The sequence below is a fragment of the Dufourea novaeangliae genome, unplaced genomic scaffold (genome assembly GCF_001272555.1).
Source record: "Dufourea novaeangliae isolate 0120121106 unplaced genomic scaffold, ASM127255v1 scaffold6, whole genome shotgun sequence".
Classification (NCBI taxonomy): domain Eukaryota; kingdom Metazoa; phylum Arthropoda; class Insecta; order Hymenoptera; family Halictidae; genus Dufourea; species Dufourea novaeangliae.
Window position 1 is genome coordinate 4,022,873 of NW_015373900.1, and position 27,270 is coordinate 4,050,142.

A 27,270-nucleotide genomic window follows, 5' to 3' on the forward strand; every position below is an offset into this window, starting at 1 on the left:
GGCGATGCACGACGGCGGCAGGGACCGTGTCGTGCATTACAGAAATAATTAACCCCCGTGTATAATCATTACACGTGGCTACAAAGTCGTCTGTCCTTTTAGGAAAACACTGCCCTGCTGCAGCTATTCGGCGGCAGACACCGGCGGCTTGGCCAGAAGTTCTGTTCTGGTTAGGGTCGACCCACGGCCCGGAAGCGCGAATTCCGGAAGTTACGCGACCATTGCGGACCTGGAGTCGCTCTACGCGAGACCCTGCGGTTCCAGGGCGAGTTACTACGCTTCCAGCCATGTGACGCATCTGAGCCAGGTACGGTGCAAAATGATTTTACGGGGAACTTCGGGGCGATATTACATTAAGTATCCCCCATCGCACGGCGTACGAGAGTCTGAACGGGCGGCGATGCCTGTAAATGTTTAAGCAGACTCTGTCTTAAGTATCACACGATACAACGCGTTACGATCTACTGAATTTTATATCGAATCCACCTTGGATTACATGCAGGTTATGTGTAGTTGGTTGATACACGTTTTAAGATATTAAATATTTGATTAAAATTTAACGCATAAGAATTTTCAATCAAAATGGGCACCATTCGAATCGATCATATTTATTATACTCCTGGTCATTTTTTCATCCCTCTGAAATAGAAACCGGGTAACTTTGAAACAAAATACGTAGAAAGGTGCGTTATGACATTGTCCACTTTAAAAACGCGTTTTTCGTTTAGTGACGGATGCAACGATCGGAATTAGTGGTAATCGCTTCGAGCGGCATCTGGTCTATATGGGGGGTAAATTAGGCGTCTCTAGCCCATCTCTTCAATGTTTCCCAGTGTTCTGTGTGAAATGTGTAGACGAGCGTTCTCCTGTTGCAAGACAATCCCTTCACGTAGGAGCAAGCGGAGCGAATTTTTCGTAATTTTTCCTGAACACCGTTAAGCTGAGACAAATAAAGTTCCGTGTTGTCGTTCATCCTTACGACTTTGGATTACCTCAGGATAATTTCAAAGACATACGCTAAACTTATTTTGTTTCTGTACGTTCATAATACTAAAAGAAAAATATAGCATTCCATTTAATAATCACGCGATGACGATAGTATGACCTGGACAAATTGAAGGCAAACATTTTTTTCAGTGATATTCCACATAGAAAATGATAATAAAAGTCCCCCTACACTTTCTCCTATTATCGTACCTACCCTTCAGTAGTTATATCAAAAGGTACTTATCGTGGAACACCCTGTATATCACGAATTAACCATTACTCTCATGCACTCTCAGTACTCACAATACAATCAAACAAAATACATCATTTCTTCACCAGAATTTCGGAAACTTAAACAACATCACAACCACTTTAAACTTCTAACGTTACCAGCTGTCACGCCGAATATCTCCTGAAAAGAGTTAAATACGCCGTAATTAAGGTAATCCTCTTACACACCGATATCCACCGTAAGCCCTTGCAGTAGTCCCGTAGTCTTAGCGGGACCGTACTTAAATCACAAAAGTTTCAAGAACTTGCAATATTAAATAAACCCCGTAAAAGAAATATTTTCATGGTAACCAGAATCAAGCCTGGGGGCAGGTTTGCCCTTCACTCGAGGAAACTTCATTTGAAAAATGCTTGACACTCGACCGTTCGAGCTTTTCCAAAATGTCAACAGATTGTAACCCAGTCGAATGGGTTCGAGGATAATGGAAGAGTTCGCGACGCAAAATCGAACATAGACGAGCAACTCTCATTGTATAGTGTAAATTCAGGGCAGACGTCCACACTTGTAGTATCTTACGACTGGAAAAAAAAATTACATATCATCGCTCTAGTTCTGAAGTGTTCTATCTCCACTAGTTTCTAAACTGAGGAAACTGACTTTAAAGTTTACGACGTTTAATATTATAGCAGCAGGAAAGTAGTGAAATAATCGAACATACTATAGTATCATCTAAAAAAGTCTATCACATTATCTACATAAATTTTTAATTGTTGATAGTATTTAGAGATACAACTATTTAGAAAGAAACATCCAAAGTTTCGGAGTTAGGTCTTACAAGAATATTGGTTGTTTTTTAGGTTGAATTTCCTTATGATGAATTTGTATTGCTTGGACCAATGCGAAACACTTAGACTGATCAACTTTATTTGTTTGAACAACGGAATTAGCAAAGTTAAAAACTCGGGCGACAATATGTTGCGTCTTTCTATAACCCCACTTGTGTGCCTAAGACTACAACTTAGTGCCTACTCTGTTGCGCTGCACATGTCGCATCGAGGAAGCATTAAAGGAAAAACTGCGAAAAATTTCGTCAAAATTCTGTGTATATGAAACATTAATGCCTATTACGAGCATAATGAAGACAGGGTACAAAGTTAGTGCCCGATTTATTGTTTAATATGGTTCCTTATTAATTAGTAAACACAATGTTTTTGATGTTATACATACTTAGTTTGCTTTTTGAACATGTGGTATCTCTTCCACAAAATAAGGAGAGACGCCACATAAAGTAATAGATGCTCTGGCTTATAATGATCGAATTATAATATTAAATGGTAATTATAATATTGCGTAGAGTGTTGGAAATGTTATTTTACTACCGAAAAGACGCATAACTGGATGAAATGTTGCTCATGCCAAAAATGTTTCGACGAGTCTTGCACAATGTACAGTAAATCCTCTACGAGTGTCGAAGGCTCCTCGACACTGACAAGAAGAGGTCCCCAGGTGTACTGTCGACTTTTTAATGAGGTTTAGCACAGTGATAGAGCTTCCAATTCTGAAGCCAATGATATTTGTTGCAGCCGCAGATGGCCATTACTTTATGAAATATTTAATGTTCTTAACCGTATGCCCTACAATACAACAACTGTGTGAAAAAAAATGTAAGAAAACAAAACATCAAAAAGAGAAAATAGTGCTTTTAATAAAAAATTTTGGGAAAAACTTCACTTTACCTACCTGTGTGTTACACGAGAAAAGTTTAGAATTGTTTGTACTTTTGCATTCTATATGAGTGTGTTATTGTAATAAAAAAAGGTCTTATTAATTAGTACAAAACCAAAAAAGTTGTTGGCTCCCAACAAAAAAGGGTGGCGTCTCTCCGGACTTTACCCTATCAGGAAATCCGATTTTCTCTGAACCGTTCATTTTCTTCTTCCTATCCAATTCTGCTGTTCATCGCGAGTCACGGTCCTCCGCGTTTCTCCCTTTTCCACGTGGTCCTTCTTTCAACGCCGGAAGTGGAAGTCGCGAGACGGTTCCGTTCCTCTCCAATTCGTAGCACCAGGTCTGGTTCTCGCGTGCAAGACGAGAGAGCGAGTGAGAGAGACACGCTCGAAACTTTATCGAATTTGCGGCCGCTTTCTACCAACAACTTTCTCTCTCGCCGTTTTCCAGCCCTTCGGCCCTTTATTCAGCTATTCCAAACCCGTCAACCCTACAACCTCTACCCAACCGAGCAAACATATACTGTTCACTGAGGAACTGGTACACGTGTAAAACCCACCGCGTCTTGGTCCTTTTTCCTCCCCCATCCGGCTCTTTTGTCGAGCTTTTCTCCTTCGATCCTGGTTGTGCTTTCCCCCCTCGGAGAGAGATGGGGTCTGGGTTTCTTTCGATGGGCAAAAGTATGGTGTTTGGTAGGTACGTGTCGTGTAAGTAGCGATTGGACAGGGGAACTGATATCGAACTCTTGATACACTGTGAAGATTTACGATTCGAATTGGATTCATATTTGATTATTGTCCAGGGTAGAGTAATCCGCAACCGAACAATTATTTAACTTGTCAACATTAGTTGTGAGCCCCAGTTTAATCCGATAAAGTGATATCAGAGTAAGTGAAATCTAAAATAAAGTAATAATTTTTAATTGATAAATCGGGCCTTTTAAGGTTGCGATTGCAGTGACCCGTTCGGATTATTGGGTTTTCAGTTTTGACCCGCAGGAAAGAAAACGTTGTTTATCACTGGATTAGATATTTGTTGTGCTAGTGTTAGGAAGGAAAGAATAATTGCGTTCGTAATTAATTATTTTCTTTACCTCGTTACTAAATGATCACCAATAAAAGTTGTATTTCACTTTCTATATCTAGACCCCAGAGCCAAAGTATATTACGTCACGCTTTTTAAACTTTAGAGGAAAGTAAATTAATCGCTACCTTTAACTATTGATTGGACTTAAGACAAGTCTCGATATGTAGAAATGGTGAACATTGCATTAAGTCTTCTATGTGATTTTGACTGTCTAACTCGGAACGAAATATAGACTTAATATACTTTTTATACTATTATATTAAAAACTAAACGACTTAGAAGACAATAATGTCTACCATCAGAATGAGTGAAAAATTTGATACAGGAAACATGTAAAATGTAATTTTTTTTAAAAGTGAAGTTAACGCGCTCTGGCTCTGGGATCCAGATATTTTAATTCACACTTACGCTCATATTAAATGTTGTGATCGTATTACATGTAGTTGAAAGGTTCTACATTCTAGTAATGAAATTTATTTCTTTATGAACCGTGGTTGCTCAGACAAGCTTAAGATATCCTGTTCGGTTTCTGTTATATTAGAAATTGTTTTGTTAATACTAAAATAACCAACCCCGTCAAAACGACGAATTTTTAATTTCTTGTTTTACAATTACTGAAATCATAAAGGTATTTTAGTTAGAATTTACGTTGACTTTTAATTTATTATATGTTTTACACTATACTACGTACTGTTATATTCTATTCTCTATTATACATATTAATATATTATACAGTTTAGTTTAGTATAGATTTAATGCTGATAGATCTAGTGTTAAACAACAGTATTGAACAATTTTAAATAACAGAGAACAAGCAGGAAGGAAAGGCACTTATGGAAGAATTAAAATTTTTTATATTCCGTAAGTATTCGAATATTTATTATACGCAGAAAAAAATTGCTCAGCTCTGAATATAAGTCACTTCTACACTGTGTGGCATAAATATAAAACTATCCTACAAATTTCAGTTTCTGTGTATGGTGCTTAAAATAAAAACGAACCAAGTATGCCATATTTGAAATTGTGTTGAGAAATAATGTTTCTCCAGAAGAGTATAGATTATATTCACTAAACAAAAGTAGTTCATTTTTATTTTAATCACAATGCATAAGGATGGAAAATTTTAAGGTGGTTTGATAGTTATGCCACGCAATGTATGTGCTAATATTAGAAAGTTAAATCACACATTTCAAAAACTGCTATATTTTCTCAAGTAGAAAATGTCTCATATTTTTCGAATTATAATATCATACACCTTTTTACATCCATCCTTATAAAATATACAAGCGTAACGAAAGAATCGATACATGGAATGAAATCCACATAATTCCATTAAAATAACAGTTTCATTTATAATTTGTGAAGCATTCTTTCATTTAAGAAAAATGGGTCTAATTAAAAAAGAATCAGAGCTAATCCTTCACGCAAAGACCAACCTGCACGTCTCGTAATCAGATTTTACGCAATCTCTTTCCTCTCTATCTCTCAATTTAAAAATTGGTGTATTCTCTCGTAGAAATAAAACAATTTAAGCACTTACGTTGTTCGTTCTTCTTTGGCTAACGAATAATTCGCTCCACATCATAATTCGAATCTCGAGCGTCCATTTATGAATGCAAATGCATATCTTCCATTACATCGAAGCGTCTGTACAAAAGAGGGGCCGAGGGTAATTGAGTAATCGATCATCGGTGCTTGAGCGAATAAAGCGGGATAAATCAGCAATTTACAATTTTTATCCGTCTTCGATGGGGCGCAGTCTACCGTGAAGGGACGAATATGGGGTGGTTCTCCTTTTTTTCGGTCTTTTACCATCTCCTGTTCTCCATTGAAGAATACGATCCCCCTATTCACTTCCGCTGTTGCTTTCGATCGGGTGCACGCCCAGTCGGTTGATCTCTTTAGTCCCTTGGAATTCAAATTTCAATGGATCCGAGGCTAAATCGAATGATATATGGAAAGATGCGATGCACCTCCGTTCCGATAAGAACAGTTCTTTTCAGGCGAGTTATCGTGAAATTATTATATCAACGAGAACGGAATCTATGTGTATCCTACGTATATACGGGCTCGTTTTATTATATTCTTGTTGTATTCTCCATAGAACGTTGAAAATGGAGTCTGTTCACATTATTGCAGACAGTTTATTTGTAAATCGTTGCCGTTTGTAATACCAGATTAAAATAAAGGTACTTAATAAAATATTAAATTCAGAATAATTGCAAGTTTCATTTTTGTCAGATATAAAATTTATTTGCATAGTTTTTACAGTCCTTTATAATTTAGTCATGTGAAATTGGTGCCGTAAAACGCAGATTGTTTATTTGATAATATATGCGAGTATTAGTGCAACTATAAAGTTTTATGGATTAATTTCTCGAAACTGAATACAATAAAAAGTTTGTGTATCATAATAAGGATTGTAATAGGTTTTTAATAAAAAGAAAATTTAAATGAAATTTCTGAGACTCTTTACTGTACTGAATTTTAGACGATCGGGTATTCTATAAATTTATAAAATCTACAGTCTACTGAGCAATCATTGAGGTACATGATGTCTGATTAATTCCGCCAAAATTCACTTAAATCTAAAGAACCAATTTGATGTCGGGATGATTAATACTATACATAAGATTTTCTTCAAAAATAAGTTTAATAAATTCTGTTTTCAATTCTCTATTTAAGAAACAACCTGTGTATTACAAAAATGCCGACTAGGTTAATATATTATTGTAGCTGAAATCCTTAATGAATAATATATCCTAAATACTCTGCATACTATTTTCTCCAAAATCAGGTTTAATGATTCATTTCTACACTTTCAATTTATTTTTACCTAAGATATTGTCCCTTACAACTTACCTTCATACCTACGGATGCACAATCATTATAGCGGATTTCATGCATTTATAACACACTCGATTGATCAAAATTCAATAAAGGAAATTTAGTTAGTTAAAAGGTTAATAAAATTCAACGTGATCTTCCTTTACTTTGGAGCGTGATGGAACCCTTAGTGAAGTAAAAAGATATTTATTTCAGTACAATTTTTATGAACGTATCTATAAAAACAGACACGGTGTTTTCTAAATGGCGGTACAATCTGAATAGAATGGATATTAAACATAGTAATAAGTAAAGAATGTAAAATAAAATTTGTTCATATGATGCTTCGTTTTCGAACTAATTGTATTTGAAAATACATCTATGTAGCACGTAATGTATTCGTGCTGACGATAAGTAGAAATGGACTGTAATGAATAGACGCGTTTGTGAAGTCCTAATCAATTGCACGCGTATCCGGTAAATATTCACACTCGATTATATCAAAATCAAAGCGTTATATGAAAAAATTTTATTCTACGTTTTTGACTTTTTTTCCATGTAGACTCACTTCTACTGGGATTGTACCACCATTTCTGAAATATTTTGTATATTTTAATAAACATCCATAGTCTAATCGTTACACTTAACAAGTCTTTTAATACATAGATGAACATTATCTCTCTATATTAAATTAGGCTTTCACAAGTATAACTCTACAGATTATACGGGAGTCTACATTACGCATACATAATTTCACATTCTTCATTGCCTATAATAGTACAGTGTCAAGAAATTAATCTTCGAATAAAAGATAAAGTTAAAGACGAAAGATCACGGCTGCTTCATCAATTGCAGGATGCCTGAATTGTATGTGACTACGAGATTCAATATATTACAAATAAAATCAGTTCGAAAATGAATAAAATTTCAACATCATTTATCAAGAGAACGAATCAGTTCCGACTCATGGTTCTTCTCAACCTTATTATCCACACAATGAGTAGAATACAATGCAATAATAAAAAATCTTGACCTTCAAATTCAAGGTCAAGGTGAATTTTGCGACAACATCCATATCTGTATCTCCACCAAATCAAAGGTGTACAATCCAGTTATAACAGCCGTGACATGTAATTCCACGACACCCTGTACAGTACTTAAAATTTATAATCCCATTTAAAAAAAAACATCGATAACCTCAAAATACCTAAGGACAGAACAGTCTTCCTCATTTCAACATTTGACTCTTCGAAACAAATATATTTATTTCTACCTCAACGACACAATATTGCACGAATACCATACAAAGATAATATCCCCATTTTCCCCTGAACGCTTCGCATAATTAAAAGGTACCACTTTCCACAAACGAAGTTTCATATTCGTCCAACAAACGCAATACCAAGCGCGATAAACGACACACGAGAGCCCCGAAGCCCGGCTATTTCGGAAACATGAACCGACCAGGATAATGACCTCCCGCTCTCTCTTTTCCCCGTGCTTTTCGTTCCGCGCAGCGGGGCGGCAAAAACGGAAAACAAAAAATCGGGTAGACAAGAGGGGGAAAAACACGGAGATCGCGGAAATGTCGAATAAATATGCAATTGAGTTTAGAAAGAGCAGGCCCTGGCCGTGTGGACCAGGGTTCTTCGTAACGAAGTCGAACCGTCGTTCCTCTGCCGGCGGGACGAGAACGTTTTACATTAATTTCCCCCGGAGAAAAGAAACGACGGTGACGGTATCACCTGGTGCTCCAAAGGTACAAAGAGGAACGTCGTCGAACTATGGAGAGGGGGGGGGGAGAAAGGTTACACACGCGGTTACCTTTCTTCCTCCCGTGGAGAGAGACCCTCGCAACCGGAGAAAGGGGAGGACGACGGTGAAAGGCCTCTGGAGGAGGTGGATAGGGAGGACTGGTTGTGAGTCCTGTGATTGTTTCGGCTTTGATCTTGGATCAATTTACCGGGTGTACGCGTACATGCCGACGGGAGCACCCCTTCGTGTGCAGCGTCTCGAAACGCGCCGCGCCCTCGAAACACCCCGATTTCGTGATCCGACACAGGGTGAACGGGGGGGAAGTATTTACACGAACCCGGACAGACGACGTCTGGCACGAGTGTACAGGTGTATAAGATGTTCCTGAAGCGTTCTGGCTAGGGAACATTTACGTGTGTGGTCGACAAATTGATTTGTCTTTGGAATTTTGCCTGAATGAATCCTTGTATTTATGAGTGTTGCGAATAGTATCTGGGCTGGGACTATTCGAATATTTTATAACTATTCGAATACTACGAATAAACTTCAAATACTTACTTCTATATTCGAATCCTCGAGTATCCGAATACCATTCGAATACTTGACTATTCCAATATGTTGTATAGTAATCAAGTATGTATTTAGATATTCGTAGTACGCATTTGAATGGTATGATGTAAATTATAAATCAAGTTCTTTAAGTTTTCGTTATTATTTTCAAACTTTGTTGTCATTTGAGACATTCGCAATATTTACCTTCTTTTAGTTTTAGCTTGGAGTAGTGAAATGGACTTAGCTTGCAATATTATCTTTAATCACTTACTCCACCACACACTCCTGACTCGAACGCACTACAGAATCGTTCACAATTCATGCTCCCTTGCCGTTTTCGTAAAAACTTATATGCTCTTAACACTTATTTTTATAAAAATAAAGCAGGCATAATATACTTATAGGAAACAGTATGGTTAATCACTATATCTAAAAAAAATAGTTATGTATAATATAATATAAAATTTGTTTATTTTCTACTATACATACTTGATCACTCTTCGACTACTTAAATATTCAAATAGTATTTGGATACTCTGATATTCGAATACTATTCGAATTATATTCGTCAAAAATTGAACAACTGAAGTATTCGAATATGCGAATACAGAAAAATTTGACAAGAGTCCCAGCCCTAGAATAGAGTAGAGCCTCCTGTGTCGGAACTAATAGGGAGACATGAGCGTTTAGATAACGAAATTTGCGGATAATAGAACAATCAGGTCTCCAGTAGTAAACTTCATTTATTTTAATAGATAGTTTTGCTAAACCCTTACATTCCGAAATTATATAAAAGTGACCATTGAAATTTTTTGTTGTATTTTTGTGTGCATTACATGGCACATAAATGATTTACAAGAACATTTTAACATTTTGAAACCGTCGTTGCCGTTTGACAACATTTTTACTTTTATCACAGTTATATTATAATAATGCCCATTCTAATGTTGTTATACATAGTAAAATCCAATTTTTCTTACCTTTGGCCAATAAAAGCCTATTGAAATATTTGAAAGAAATTAGACTTTTGTAAGTTTTTATTGTATGTGTAACAATGCTGAACTTCCTGATTCTATAGAATGAAAGAGACAAAGGACAAATGATGTTTAGTTAACCCCTAAGGTTTTAAATACGCATTTAAATTTGTATCTTACCATGTATACAAGACCAGAAGAAACTATAATATACTCACAGATATTAAAAAATACATGATATTAATATCTTACTTCGTAATTTAGAATACGTAGCTGTATGATAACAGTGGGGACGAATGGGTTGAATCTTTACAGCAGACTCTATTGTAATTGCAAGTAGCTCTGGTTGCGTTTGCAGGTGATTTGCTTTTGTACCTGTAACCTAGTCCTACATGTAACCTAGTGAACTCCATTTTTAAATTTTAAAAACCGAAAACATCATAGAAGCACACGTCTGAAATCTCTTCACTAGCGAGATGCGAGGATCCATATTTGGTTTGCCTTGTTTCAGTATATATGTATATCTTCACCCGTTAAGTAATTATGTCGTATATATGCGTCATGAACAATGTTAATACATAGAGGAAATAATGGACTTATTCCCATTATAAACAGCTTTTTAACAAATTTTTTGAAAATGAAGATTTTTTTATTTCCTTTAATTCTTTTGAAATAACAGCGTTGAAATGTATCATGTTATCTGTATTTTTTGTAATGTACAAAATTTGTTTTCAAGTAATTCTTATGACATACATATACGTCAGCGGTGAGAAATTCGTACCACTGGGAACTGCACTTTCGGGGATGAACCACAACGTTTAGGCGATTAATGCGTTCAGTAAGTGGCAAACACTTAGTGTATACACAAAAATTCCTTTTTCTTGTGATGCAGATTTCGAGGATTCAAATTTAAATATTTTATTTTGGAAATTAAACAAATGTGAGGCTATCGCCTTTAAAGCAGCACTTTTGATACCACAACGTCGACTACATCGTCGAATCCATATGATCGTCAAATATCTGGTATTCACTTTTTGGTATCTGTTTTAATACATTACGAGCTGTGATAATGAAGTTTCGAGGATAATTTTATTCCTGTGCAAGTGGCAACAACGTAAACAGTTACACTCCTGATCATAAATACTAGGACACCCTCTGTAAATGAAGAAAATGTGATATATCATAAAAACTACATACATACACGTACTTTGCACCAAATTTTGTTCCTGTAATATTATTATAAATACAGTACTGTGTGTATAAATAAATACAATATTTTTCCAAGACCTTCAATAGTTTAACAATTTCTACTGGCGGTTAGTTTGCATTTAGTAAGTGTCATGGCGAGGATATGTACAGCCACTTTTACATAAACGAAATTATTCTCGAAACTGTATTGTCACACCTTGTATAATACTTACGTATAATATCGTCAGTTTCATTACTTGCTATCAGACTTGGGCACAATTTTATTCGAATAATACATAGTGAAAAACAGCAGTATCTACGATCATCATACTGAATTTTAAACAATTCATGAGATTGAATAATTATTTCTTAAGTGTATAATCATTCAAGAAAAAATATTATCTTATGATAAAAATTGAAATTTCCACGTTCAATTAATTAAAAATGACAAAGTACTTTCGTATCTTTTATTCGTCCTTCGAAATTATTTATCTAGGCAATAAGTTTTCCCATCATCGCTTGCTATTGCATAGGTTCGATCGGTACCATTCCTAAAATCCTTATTCCTAAATATTTTAATTAAAATACTTATCCAATGTCAATTTATATAATTACAATCTCATACTGTTATTACACAATGTTCGTGTAGTTTGATAAAGTACCTTCAGAGTGTCTGACATACGAATGTCCAGGACATTTTGGGAGAACAGCAACGTCTTATCCCCTCCTGTAAAAGGATACGCTTGAGATCCCATTGCTGAAGAAGTCATTACCGTTTCCCTGTCTACCGGAGATCTTCGGTACTGGGAACAGGCACTGTTTTCGTCCCGATTTTCCCGATAGACGCGCGCAAGCAACGTTTGCCCGTTCCTCCGTCCGGTACGGGATAAGGAACCGGACGGTGTGTTTTTAATATGCATAGCTCTACTCACCACATGCATTTTAGTTGCAAATTTCTCGTTGTACTCTGACCTCTTTTCTTGGTAAACTCCGTACCCAGGAAATTAAGCGTCGAAGTCTTTGAATAATTTTCGTTCCTTTTGCAGAGGATCAAGAGAGTTAGATACTGCTATCAGTTGTAAGTACTTTGGATAGGCTAATCTTTCGTAAGATAAATGTTTAAAGAATAACGGAGATCTTCTGAGATATTTAATTAAATAGAAAAGGGAGGTCCGACAAGAGACGAAATAAATAATCTTCAGTATCACGATATTCAATTCTGCTATAAAGGAGAACAATTAACTATGTAATAGACATAGTAGCCCAGTCGTAAACAATAATACACTTAAGGAACGAATAAAGTAGAACGTTCATTATCGGAAACTCTCAAATACAGATTGTTGGGACACGTAATGAATCGACAAAGATGATATTGATTCATCTATTTTTATTGATGTATGAAACTGTTGATCTCCTAGACCAAAAATACGAAAAATCGTTTATCAGAATGGATTTGTCCTCCTATTAGTTCGGATAATCGAAATTTCATTGTATTCAAATTCGCTTCTTTCTGGAAAACTGAGTCTGGTGTAAAAAATTTTCATTCTATGAAGTTGCGTTGATGAGAAATAAATGATCAATTGGATATATTGAGATTACGATTTTCCCTGCTACAAGTACAAAATATTTAGAATTTCCTCAATTATTTCTTTAAAATAATGAAGATAAACTGAATCGTAATGAACTGTGCAAATGTACGGTATTACGATGCTACAGACATGAATGGTCATTGGCCTGTACTTCTAATCAGTTTAATACAATTTTCAACTTAGTTACCTATAAGAAATCACCATCTTTTCGTGCACACTACAGTTTCGTGTACAGACTCTATGTAGGGTGACTGACAAGAAAAAGAACACGTAAATATCTCTGTTAAGATTGAAGATAGAAGAAAACGTTAGAGAGGAAAGTGGTACTGTTCAAGGTATGGCAAATATGAACATATAAATAGATCTTCTGATTGCTGTTATTTTCAAAGGATTTTAAAGGTCATGGATCATTTTGTAAATAGCACCATGCATTTTTGACTTCATACCACAATAGCTGATATCAAGGCATGTTCAACGATATGAGATACTAAGACCTTGAAATAACCTTAAACTTATAAATCTAGTTTGACTATTCCGTTCGAATTTTAATTTCTTAAACCATTAGCTTTTATTAATAGTAATATCGCAAGAGCTGTTACCGGAAAATGATCTCTAAATGTACAGAAACATGATTATCAGCAAACTACAGATACGTATACAATCTGTTATTATCGTCGAATTATTGCGATAGTGTATCAGCTTATAGACGTACGTTTAACAATGTGTCACTCAAAGGAAGAGAAGCTGTCATTGCTTTATCATAAATTTTTCAGTCCAAGGTTATTTCAAGGTCACAGTATCCTATATCGTTGAACTCGCCTCCGATATCAGCTACTGTATTATGAAGTCAAAAATATATGGTGCCATTTAAAAAATCATCGATGATCTTTAAAAAACCTTGACGGCAGCAACAATCAGCAGATATATTTATCCATCCTATTTGTTCCCTTGAACAGTATTACTTTCCTCTCTAACAGTTTCTTCTATCATGAATCCTAACAGAGATATTTAGGTGTTCTTTTCCTCGTGAATCACACTGTATATGTATACCAACTTCGCTCCAACTTTCCGTGATACTCTGCCTAAATCGATTTTTTTATTCAATCAACTCCACTCTCAGAGATATAGTGGGTTTTGTTACGTGACGAAACGGTTCGATCGAAATCAAACCAAAAACTCTATCGTTAATTTCTTCACCGGCAATGGAAAGGCACTGAACTCTGCTTTGTGCTCCGTTGTCCCGAGAACGAAGCTTTTAAAGCGTCTACAGCCACGGAAAAACAAACGGCGATGTTTGACGAGGGCCCTTCCCCCGCTAAATAAATCGAATCGGTGCTCCGTGCGCATCCAGCAAAAAGTTCGCTCGCGGCGCGCCGTTAAATCAATAGCTCGATTGTGATTGTATAAAAGCGATTCGTCAGTCTACATTCATTACAACAAAAAAAAACCGTTCGCTCGACGGTTCAATTTCGTTCCCCCATTCATTTACCGCGGCAATTACGAATCCGTTAGGCTTTCCCTCTCTAACGAACGCGCGACGCGTCGTGCTTGTAATTATACATCTAAGTGTCTGTAAGTAATGTACGAGGATATTCAATTTTTCCATTTTTGCGTGGAACAATTTTTTGACAATTCTCTGACTCGGTCAGAGGTGACTTTTTCTCAAAGTCAGAAAATAATTATTTTCGATTTTGCAGCTCTTTTGTGGGTATTTTTACGTGCACACTATTTCACTCAAAAATTAACTCAATTTAACAATTTTCAGAGGTGTAAAATAGAAACTGATCATTTGCTGACTTTGGAATAATGTTTCCTTGAGTGAGTCAAAGTTACCCGAACTTACGGTATCTCAATGATACTATGACATGTCATAGAGGATGTCATAATTTGCAAAATGTTTTAAAGAAAGTTTTCATGATTTCGTTTCTGTGAATGAGACATGTATTTTTAACGTAGCTGCAACTTTTGCGAAAAATAAACATGATACAGTGACATAAGTTTATTCATAAAAGGCTGTCACTTTTAAAATACGAACTTTATATCAAAATTAAGGAAAATCTACCACAGAAGGATGGTAAAAGTAATGATAAAGAGACTATGTCAGTAGAAATTACATAAAAGTCTTGACACCTAATTCTTGTTTCAGAAGTATGTGAATAAATATAAGTCATTGTATATTAGAAAATAATGGTACTTGATCTCTCTTGCTTTACAAGTTTCTTGATAACTGTGATTTCCAGAATTAGGTTATTATGGATCATTTCTCAGAAACAAATGAAATTCTATACTTACTGCAAGTATATGTCACTCGACAAATGAAATATTAATACCAACAAAATACTATTGCGTTTTGACTTAGAGAAAACGAGAAATATTCACGTTGGTTAAGTCCAATTTGAAATCGTCAGCAGGAGTCTGACTCGATATTATAAGGCAAGGTGTTAAGTGTTTAGTGAGTAAGACGTTTTGTATGAAATAGGTAGTTTAATTTTTGTTTTAGTCAGAAAAAGAGTAGACAACCTCTTAGTAACAGGGTTTTACTCTAATACAGTTAGAGACTTGTGTAGAATAGTCAGATTTTGTTAGATCTTCGAACCTAACCCTATTTTTCGTATGTTTATAAATTCGGTATGTTAGTTCTAATTCTTAATTTCATATTTGACAAATTCACATAATACGACAAGTTTCAAGAACTTAATACTATGTGTTATACAGAGGTTACCTGTACCGTATTTCTTTCCAGGTAGCGCTTTCTTGCCCCCTATGGCGTCGCATCGCTAGACCTATCATTGCGTGGTGGTAGTCAGAAATTCTCAAGCCCAGTAGTAAACGATCACAATATCGTGTCAATTGCTATGTAAGATCTCGAATCAGCAATCGAACGGCGCTATTTTATGATTTTTTGTAAACAATGATCACCACAGATGTTTGAAGTAAAGTAATAAAAATCAAAAACTCTGATGGAGATGAAATATTACATTTCTATTAAACAAGCCCAAACGAACGTGCCATTAAGAACACAACGAATAATGTTCAACTGCGATAATCATTTGTTCGTGGCGAAACATTAGTCGAATTTATGTCTTATTCGCTACTAAACAATAATCAATAAAAAGCAACATACAAGAAAGAACAGTACCAACAAATCCATTCTTTTTCACCAAAATGATATGTTTAATACATACATACATGTGTGTATAGGTATATGTACATGTATACATATAGTGTTCCATAGTGGTGATGAAACAGTGAAAGAAGCAATTTTTCATACATAAATAAATCAAAAACATAAAGTGAAATTTTTCTACAAAGAGCTCCTTTCCTGGAACAGGTAATTAGTATTATTTGTCGGATAAACGTGCTATCAGATATTATTTGGTTAACATGGCTGCGTATTACTTACTGTTTCTACTTATTGTAAACATGAATCACTAGTACGCTTCAGATTTAATGCATTTATAAATACACGTTTGTGCAGAACACAATTAAATAAAAAAATTAATCGTGATCAAATCTTTTATATTACTTTTAACACTATTATTACGAAAGTGAGGGATAAAGCGATAGGTACTATTGTTTCCAATATTTTTTCCTTCTTTCCTTTTATTTTGCGTACTTCATTCTATTCGCCAATTTCGTGTTCTCGTCTCCTTCCTCTCCATTTTTATTGCGCCAGAATCGTGGTATAGACCATTCGTTTATTCCTCTTTCGTTTGTTAATGAAAACGTGTTGAAACAATTTGAATTCGACGACAGCAGCGAACGACGAATAAAATGCCGCACGAAATACGCTTTTGAATACAAATAGGTAGGGAAGCTGAACCATTGTTTGACTGATAATCGCATATCCGCGACCGCGGTTGCCAGCACTTAACGGAGTGCGATAATTTCGTTATTATGAAAAGTAAAACGGCTGTTGACAATGACTTCCTTCGTGCTGAACTAAGTGCAGTAACCGGAGACGACAATTTATTAAATAATCATTAAAAAAATATAAATAGATACTAAAAATTCGTGAATTAAAATTTTTAAACGTAATGACGAATAAGAAGTAGATAAAGATTCATTATAAATCAAATAAAACTTAGAAAGTAGTGCAATTTGTTTATGACGATTACGGGTCTTCGTGTAAAATTATAATTCCTTTAGAATAATGTACAGAGGTAAATAGAAATAAAAAATTTATTCCGTTTTTTAAGGATTCTGTTCTGGTAAAAACGAATTACTTATTTTATTAATTTTGTTATATATGGTATAAGCTCATACAATCCGTAATTTATTTATGACTCAACCCAATAGAATCTTGACATTTCCATTTCAATATACAAAATTGTTCGATATCAGGAAATGTATTCCGTTCTAGAAATGTAATTCCATTTCCGAGCTTTGGAAGAATGCTTATCGATAAATTGTTATTCAGATCAAAACTTTTATGTGAACTTTTATTATAATAAAAACTCTCAGTCGGATAAAGTAACATAGTAAATTTTTATTCCAACATTTAGATCAAATAGTATTGCAATAATTTTTAATTCTGTACAAACTTTTTAGCTAGGAGGATTATTAAGTCAAGCGTGAATCCATAAAACCAACTAATTCAATGAGACAAATTAAAGTATTACCAAATTGAAGTATAATAAAATAAGCGTAATATAATACATTAATTACATATTGGGTTGAACGGAAAGTTTTCACGTTTACTAACGATGTCACTGTAACATTGAATCACATAATTCTATTACTTGCATCATCTCATCTAGTATTCCATCATATGCTTCCTCTACAATTGGATTTTCAGATTCCTGGTGGTTTTCTCGTTACAAAATTCATCCGAAAACGCCAGGTAATAAAATTGTTCGTCACGCATTGCTTAATTGAGTTTCAGAAATTTTTCTGATTAGAAAAAATATTACTGATCGACACTGTTGTTACATAAACAATAAACAATATTTATGAAATGTATAGAGAAGGTGTCAGTAAGATTTGAATGTATTTAATATGGTCTCAGAGATTTCCATTAGGAGGATACGTTCTACGCAGCCAAGAGTACTAAACACAGACGATTTTTAAAGTGACAATTGCTCTCACTCGTCGCATCATTACTCGAATGATGAAGTTTAAAATGTCCTAATCGTACAGTCCGTTTTAAAACTACAAAACTGTCTGAAACTTCTAATCTTACATATACAGGGTGTTTCAGGTCGTGTAGTATAACCGGGCAGGAGGTGATTCTATAAGAAAAAAATAAGTCGAAAGAAAGAATAAATTTTATTCGTTTAAGGTTTCGTTTTCGAGACAATTGAGTTTGACCATTTACCTGAAACGTGTGCATTCGTGTTGGCAATCAGTAGAACATGTATCCAACAACTTTGACTATCTCGAAAACGAAGCATCACCAGAATGAATGTTATTTTTTTCTTTCGACTTATTTTGTCTTATAGAATTACATACTGCCTGGTTGTATTACCCGCTGCTTCGATTGAGTGGCTGTGAAACAATAACGAAACGTACAGGTGCAGAAAAATATATTTCTTTTATTTTCCAGTGGAACACTACTTTAGCATATGCTCCAACATACGCAAATACTTGATTCAATTGAATCTTAACTGCAAAATACAGTAATGTCTGGATGAATGCGACGTACTCAGGTCCGCTTCGGTGCATTCATAGGAAGGCGCAAAGATTTTCAGCCCCTCATAAATTTGTTGCTTACTCAAAGTCGAGCCTCTGCTTAACTTTTATCCACTCTGTTTTGATTGATTTTAGAGGGGCACCCCTCCCCAGTGGTGGGACTAACGTCGTTGCTCGTGCCACACACATCGAGGAATTACTATACATATAGTGTATATGAATCGAAAATTTCAAGATAATTTTATAACTATGAGACGTACCGTATATTATCGAAACACTCAATCACATCTAACAACAAAACTACGTGAAAACTGTCCATTCAATTCAACAAAATGTGTACACAAATGAACTATCACTTCCGAAAGAAGTACTCCAATTATTCCAATTTCGCTCTCCGCAGCTCATCTCCATCTTCCCACACCGAGCCCTCGCATTTCAATATAAAAATATTCGATCGCGCCCACTCTGGCCTCCCGAGTTTCGCCAAATGATCCCGACCACGATTCCGTCCAACCCCCACGATCCCATCCCTTCCAAGCCCCACCTCCCCTATCTCGATCGTCGTACCCCTTTCTGAATCCAATACATCGTCCTGTAATTTGCGCCGCGCTAATGCGTTCCGAGCTGGTTTCGCGGCCGTCTTCTGTCTCCTCCTCTTCCTTTTTTTCCTTTCTCTCTCTCTCTCGCACATGCGTGCACGCACGTTGGCCGAGCCGCGACGCATAAGCCCGTCCAAATGGAATAGGAGGGGCTGGAGGCAAAACTCCGGAAAATTGAAATTAATGAATAACCGTCCGCCCCCCCCCCCCCCCCAGTCGCGGGACAAAAGGGAAACGTGGCATGCGATGGGAACGACGATATAACGACGACACAGGGACCGAGGGTTCGTCCTTCCTTCTTCCCTTCTTGCCGCCCGTAGTTCGGGGACTTCGCTAACTCCTTCGTGTCCTGTTACAGGCGACAAATGCTTTTTTAATGAGTTCCTGCGATCCACCACCTCCTCCCCCTTCCCGCCACACAGACACAAACCTCCTACTCTTCGCGAAGAGATTTTGTTCCGCGATGAATTATGCAAGCTGGACGCGGCGATCGAGGACCAGGGAATGTTGGAGGATTGTGTCGGAATCATTTTGATGGGTAGGATGTAGCGAACACATGAAATTAGCGGCCAGAAAAGTGGCGGTATGAGTGAAGTATGAGCCAACTGAGTCAGATACGGGGTCCGGACAGTGCTCGATACTACTCGATCGGACTTTGCAGATTTGTAAGGGACACAAATAGAAGTATCAGGCAATTTTTTTTTGCTAGTTCTTGACTCGTTTGGGTGAAAACAACCCTTCAATGTTTCTTTGTGTTTTCTTATTTTCCTGTATGTTTTGAGAATTATAGTAGTAGATATGGTAGTAAATACAAGTAGATATAAGGAAATTGTTGGTACTTATGAAAAATTTTTCGATAGGACTAACGTTGACTATATGAGGTTGGAGACGTTTCCTATAACCCTGAAACAACATTAAGTCTTCTGTTCATCAAGCTTCTATAAAGAGGTTCGGCTAGTTTGTAAAAGAAAAAAAGATTCCTGTGGTCAATGGAAAAAACATTTTACGAGGTGGCTGTACGAATACATTTTGCAATGACTATACTCGACTACTGGTTTCAATAACCGTAACGTTTCCGGTTTGGTTATTTACAGACGAACGATCCTTGCGAGAAGGCCAGAGCACTTGCTGTGTCCAGGTCCGCGATGTACTGTCGCAATCTTGTGCAGGAGGGCACCTTCGGCCGCGTTTACAAGGGCACCTTGGAGCTGGCTGGTCGTGAACAGGAAGTCATCATAAAAACAGTGACAGGTAAGGATATAATATAGTGTGACACCTACATATAAGGAAGTTATTGACCAATTCATATACGGATTTATTTTAACACATTCACCGTTGGAACAGTCACTAAGCTTTCCATTTAAGCCTCGTCAGTCACAGGTGACCGTTATTTCAAATTGGATTAATTAAATTAAAAAGAGGACAATGTCAGCTGAAATACGACCGGAAGTGAATGTGTTTATAAACGGGAAATGAGTTTTATGCATTTACGGTGCATGTGAATGTACGAAAAATTACAATGAATATAATAATAGATAGTACTTTTTTAGTATGTCGTTTTTGGAAAACAGAGTTTTTGCAAAATAATAATACAAGTTCAAGAATATTTATTTGTTATTTCTGAAACCTTGTTGAAAAGAAAGGAGCGGTCTTAACAAATATACTTAAAGTTAAAATAATAAAGCTCGAAGAAAGTCTAATTAGAAGCCAGTGATGTAAAGCTTTATGGATGATGATGTATGAAAATGAGTATTAATTCGATAAAACTTTTTTCTTATATCCTCTGTTAGAGAATTTCTAATCCATAGTGAATAAAAATTGAATTTCTACAAAAATTTTACTTTGCTCTTGTAATAATTGTTTCTTCTTTTCACATTAATCTTCCAAAGGCGAACTAGATGAACTAAGTGATAAATATAAAAGAAACATAATAAATATGTGTATGCTCAGAGAAGACCATTGAGATGTCCTTGAATAAAGGAATTTGTGAAAGTATGACAGTAAAAAACATGTTCTAATGACCTACTAATACAGATATTCTATTACGAAATATGAGTTAATGAAATAAAAATGCATTGAATCTCTATAGTGTTTCTCATTTACACTACTTTATTAATTTCTTATCAACCATGTATCAGCTATCATACGACATAATGTAGAATAAAAGAATAAAGTGTAATATAACGTGTATATATTACAACTTATAATTCAAAGTATAATATTAATACAAAGTCAACTTTCGGGCTCTATAATTTTACATATACTCGTGTGAACTATTTATATATTCGAACAAATTACACAAGAATTTCATAAATAGTTGCGAACATTCTCAAATATTCCTTGTTAAAACAAATTCGCAAAATCTTCTGAAATTCTACCTAATCAAATACATTCAGAATAATCCTAAAGAACATTCAGACACAGATATCCCGCTGTTCAAGTTTAGTAACTCGAACAGAAGTGCTCTCGAGTAACGGCACGCGATAAAGTAGAGAATCCTATACCAACTGCCGAAAACTCACAAACTGCGTTGAAATTTAAATCACTTCTAAACAAACAAGCATAATCAAATATTCGCTTATCAATGCAAGAAGACCTGCCCTGAAATTATAATCATTTAGAAACGTTGAACAGTAACCAGCGAGGCATGCCTTGAATTTCAAAGTTTCAAGCGTTGGAAAGGAGTTTCAGGTGTGTCGAACTAACGTGAAAACTTGGAAATTTTAGAAGTGGCGTCGGCTTATCAGGCGTCATTGTTAGTGGTGGAGGGCTCCCAGCTGGCAGGACTGGTGCATGCAAACATTGCGCCGCTCGCGGCCGCCTGTCTGGATAGCTCGTGTCCGTTGCTGGCGTACACAAGTACACCTGGCGAGCTGAATTTAAAGTTATACCTTACCGACGGGAATCACCATCCTGTGACCAGGGACTTGGTGAACGTTGGCGCGCAGGTTGCTAGGGCAGGGGCGTTCATGCACGGCCGGGGACTTCTGCACAGGTAATTGCCTGTTTTACAGTTTGTTAAAAGTGAAAACCGTGAAAGATTTTTTACAAAACACACTTACAACTTCCCTAACAAAACACTGTAATAAATTAATAATACAACTAATACTAAGCTTATACACTACTGATATGACTAGTAGACTTCTTGATGGCGACTGAATTGAGAAATAAGAATGAATGCGCTCGGTCTTTATACATTGCGTGGCATAACTAAAAAACCACCCAAAAATTCAAACCACTTTTTCCTATGGAATATAATCTATCCTTTTCTGGAGAAACATTATTTCGCAACACGATTTCAGAAATGGCATACTTCGTTTCTTTTTTATTTCAATCATAATACATAAGAATTGAAAATTTTAAGATGGTTTTATAGTTATGCCATGCAGTGTATATTGTTTTTGCGATGAAATATCCTTATCTTGTTTAGTTTACATTAAAGTCGGACCCTGCTTGCGAGTTCTATCCAAAATATAACATGGTCGTAAAATATTTTTATCAATCATTATTGTTATATAATTGGTACTCCATATCCTATACTTAACCCTATTATTGTGGGACTATGTTTGGGACGTAAAGTCCGGAATGATTCTACGAGACACTTAAATTTTTACGTTATTTGTGCATAAATATCCAGATTCTTGACAATTCATTTTACTGCACTATTTTAGTAATAACATGTTCTTAATAAATGATATGGAGAGATGTTTTGTACTAATTTCTTACATTTAACCTAAATTGATGAAACCACAACGACCAACTGTCATTTCTCAAACTTTATCTTTAAAACCACAGATCTTCTTTGACTTTCCTGGGTGCCTCAGGTGATTAATAACAGTTGGGTGACTTATACCCACCTCCTATGCAAGTTGTCGAACCGTTGTGCGTGAATTGGCTTCAACCAGTACCTTCAAATGGTCGTTGTCAAGAACAAAAGGTTGTCGATGATCTTCTCAATCTTCGAGGCTCTCATCTCCGTTTCAAAATTTTTTGAACCACCATTGCACTGTGCATTCATTCACAGTATCTTGTTAAAATGTACCGTTAATATTACAAGCTATTTGCACAGCTTTATGACCAGGTTCATACTCATATAAAAAAATTATACGAACTTATTTTCTGTCCATCATAAAGCCTTCATCATAAAATGAAAGCATACTTACCCGTATGTAAAGCGACATCTGTACTGTAAAATAATATTACAAACTCACAGAATGAAGTGAGTTGTTTTCGCAAAACTAAGCGTCAAAGTTTGGAAACTCAAAAACCAACATTAACTCTCTATAGCCCCGTGTGAGATTAAAATCACATATCAATATATCAACATTTTTTTGGTCTAATTTTAATTCTTGCCACTATGTGGATACACATCGTATTCTATAACATCTCTTTGGCAACTGAAAAGCCTTTTTGTAACGATTGTCAATTCTAACTTGAGATATCGGAATAATAATGAAACCTTTGAAAATTGTAAATTCGTTGTTAATTTGTATTTGGAGGTTGATATCTGTTGGTTCCATGTTACATACATTTTTGTGTAGTCACGAAAAAAATTCGAACTATAGAGGGTTAATTTCTTACCACCCCAATACATTCTGCAGTATTGTTAAGTGTACAAATATATACGAAATTATGTAACAGACCGTTCGTTCACAGGGACATCGCCGCCCGAAACTGCCTGATCGAGCCAAGCAGTCTCCGGGTGCGACTAGCTGACACTGCTCTGGCGCGGGATCTGTTCCCTCAGGATTACCATTGTCTTGGCGATAACGAGAACAGGCCCATTCGTTGGATGGCCTTGGAAACACTCCAGCACAATCAATACAGCACGGCTACGGACGTGGTACGGTCATAATTTGTATCGAATGCCAATAAAGCGTTGACACCTCGGTGTCTGCTGGAGACAACCAGCGATCGGCTTCCAATAAAATTCAGAACCAAACGGGAGTTCCGGTGTTCCAGGGGCCACGTGTACTTCGAGCTTGTCGAACTATAACGCGTTATATGGAGACTTTATGCGCCTGGTAGCATCCATAACTTGATGCATCGTTATCTGATGCGAGAATCTCGTTGTCCACCCGGTACTTTAGTGGTCTAAGAACTCGACGGTAGTAAAGTACAGGGTATGAATAGCGTTTAGATAAAAATTTTATGGGTTTATAAAATACACTGGTAGAAATGGAAAAGAAACTATTGATTTATGTATAGCGAAACAACTAATATGTTTAATTGAAATCACGACAGACTTGGCAGATTAAAATTCGGTAAGGCTATTAGAATATAGAGCCTATAGGAAAATTCATGGCACAGCTGACAGAAAGATAATTTTATCTGTGAATTAAATTAAAATTGTAGAACAAACTTTTCTCGTGTGAGGCTTCGTTCAAAAATTCCTTAAATATGCCTATGACTATCAAGTTAAATATTCCAGTAATGATTGTTTTTATCTATGGTACTGTTTTCAAACAGAAAGTATTATATAGTATTGATACATTTTCTGTCAAAATTTATTAATAACTACAAACCAGTAACATGAATGAAAAGCAAATAATGGAACACCATTCTTTATATTTACTACAAGTAGAAATAACTAATAATAAACAGACACGCTAGTCAGTCCTAAACTGTCGACATACCTTTGAATTTGGTTTTCTCGAACAACAAATCTAAATATTTGCCTGCGTTCTATCGTGAATAAAAATTGTTTCGAAAATTTTTTCAAGTATCACCGTTCTGTCCTAGCTTTACCTATTTTTATTCTGGTAATATATTTTTATTATACTCAACTTGGTATGCTTTAACTGATATTTATTAACACCTATTTCAAAAGGATTTTGTTTATTTCAATGAATTTTAGATATGCCTTCAGAGCCCGATTCTATTTTATTCGTAATTTTGAATACTTTTAAGAAACCTTATAATCATAAAGCTACTGCATATCTGGAACATAACATATAGTAGAACTCCATTTATTGCAATGAAATTTTAGTTACTGTCCATTTTACTCATCTATTATCTAAACTACTACCGTCACTCCTGTTATACATATGAACATCTGCAACGGCTAAAATGTAATCGCTACATCGACGAGTTTAAAAAGTCGTAATCATGTTATGTAAATCACAATTATAATTAATTCACCAAAGATTACACAATTATTGCTCCCACAGATTTATTTTCAATCTTATAAGGTGTGAAACATTCCAGTCTACTGAACGTCGTTCGATCCGAACATAAACTCTGGTTATTTGTACGAAAAATAACAGATAGTAGCGAAAATCAGTGAACTCTTGTTATATGAATGATCCATTTATATGAACTGTTTTGTCTGCCGACGCGATCAGATAAATGGAATTCTGCAGTACTTTCAGAATACGTTTTGAGTGATGTCAACTGTCAGGATTCCTTCATGGTAAATTATACAATATTGTACGAAACATTATACAAGAGGATCATTTCATATAAATAGAAATACACAGGATCTGTAGCTCTCATCTATTGAATCCCACCAACCTCTGTATTTATCTTCTCTCCACTCCATGCACACACTATGTACACTCCCGCTCATAAGTGTTAGGACACATGGAATATGCAGTAAATGTTACAACGCATTACGAAATTGTTGAAAGTCTAAAATAAATATTGCTCGGGGGATGTCAAAGCTAGCTGCAGAACGCTTATGCTACTATAAAGTAAGGAAAGTGGCCTAAAATATATAATTTGAACAAAGAATCACACTTTCTTAGTACAAACCAGGTGTCCTAATAATTGTGAGTGGTACGCACACTTATTAGTTCTACTCATAATACTACACAAAAGAAAATTCTTGCTCCGAAAAACAAACAAAAATCCCAATCAACAGATGGAAGCACAGCAATTTGTCTAGTAACCACCTTTTATCTTTCTCTTCTAGTGGTCATTCGGTGTGTTTCTCTGGGAGCTAGCGACACTAGGCCAGCAGCCGTACCTCGAAGTGGACCCGTTCGAAATGATGGCCTGTCTTCGTGATGGTTATCGATTAGCGCAGCCTAGGCCATGTCCAGATGAGCTATTCGCCGTGATGGCGGTCTGTTGGCTAGGCTTGTTCCGTGATCGGCCGACGATGCCACAGCTCCTCGCCTATTTGCAAGACTTCCACTACGCTCTCGGTGGACATCGAAGATCGACGATTTCTCGATCTTCTCAACTCTGCAGAAGAGAACCTCACGCGAACCACAAAAGCTTGGAGTCAGGAGGTGGCTCATGGAAAGAAACAATGACTCTCTTTTAAATTAACGCAACGAGGACGCTAAGCATTGTAATTACTTGTGCTGCAGGGGTTTGCGGCGGCCGAGGGATTCTCGGTCGAAACGAAAGTTCAAAGTGGAAATCAAATCGTACGGAATTGAAAAAGTCACTGCCCGTATTCGCGATCATTGATTGTCACCGACGATACTCGATGCTCCCCCCTATCGATCTGTGTCAAACATTTCCACGTATTGTTTTCAGGATTCCCTTTCGAGGGGGGGCACACAGGGGAATCAAAATAAGGGGTTCGTTTATCGATCGGCGTGATTTCATCGATCCACAGAGGTGATGTGATTTCGAAAACCGGCGGCACGATCCCCCGATTGAAATGATCGACGCGTGTATACATCCGTCCATAGCAGTTATAAAGATGAAAGCACTTTAAGCGCACAACGTTTTATATCGCGTGTGACAGGTAGACGCGACGCTCTGTAGATGATAAACGCGCGACGACGCCTGTGCCGCTTGCAACCCGACGTTTACTCGCGCCAAGCCGCGTCATCGTTGCACAGGCGCCTCCCTCCGCCCGCCCCCCGCCCCCCAAAAGTACGGAATTATTCTCTATTCCCATTCTTTCGTCACAGTCTAGCGGATTTTCAACCTGAACTGGGGCACCGAGTGTCTAATGCGAATGTCGCTTGAAAATTCGAAGATTTTCGACAGACTATACAGGGTGACCCATTTCAGTTGATCCCCCTGAATATCTCCTAAATTTTTCGTGATACCGGAAAATGTTTTGAACAAAAGTTATATGGTTTCGAGGGGGACATAATTTGATGGAAATAGTTTCTTTGTAGGTGGATGCGTAGACGACATATGAAGGTCAACTTTGTTTT

The 27,270-nt window shown here is 36.3% G+C and overlaps 1 protein-coding gene across 1 annotated transcript in view; it reads left to right on the top strand.

Annotated features, from left to right (window-relative positions):
• Nucleotides 1-26,417, top strand: part of LOC107193458 (tyrosine-protein kinase Drl-like) — a 240,270-nt gene extending 213,853 nt beyond the window's left edge. The window contains exons 5-9 of the mRNA XM_015582905.1: nucleotides 103-307; nucleotides 20,242-20,398; nucleotides 21,875-22,142; nucleotides 23,804-23,990; nucleotides 26,061-26,417. Of these exons, the coding sequence (XP_015438391.1) occupies nucleotides 103-307; nucleotides 20,242-20,398; nucleotides 21,875-22,142; nucleotides 23,804-23,990; nucleotides 26,061-26,417 (1,174 nt within the window). The remainder of the gene's footprint in view (nucleotides 1-102; nucleotides 308-20,241; nucleotides 20,399-21,874; nucleotides 22,143-23,803; nucleotides 23,991-26,060) is intronic.
• Nucleotides 26,418-27,270: the final 853 nt, after the last annotated feature.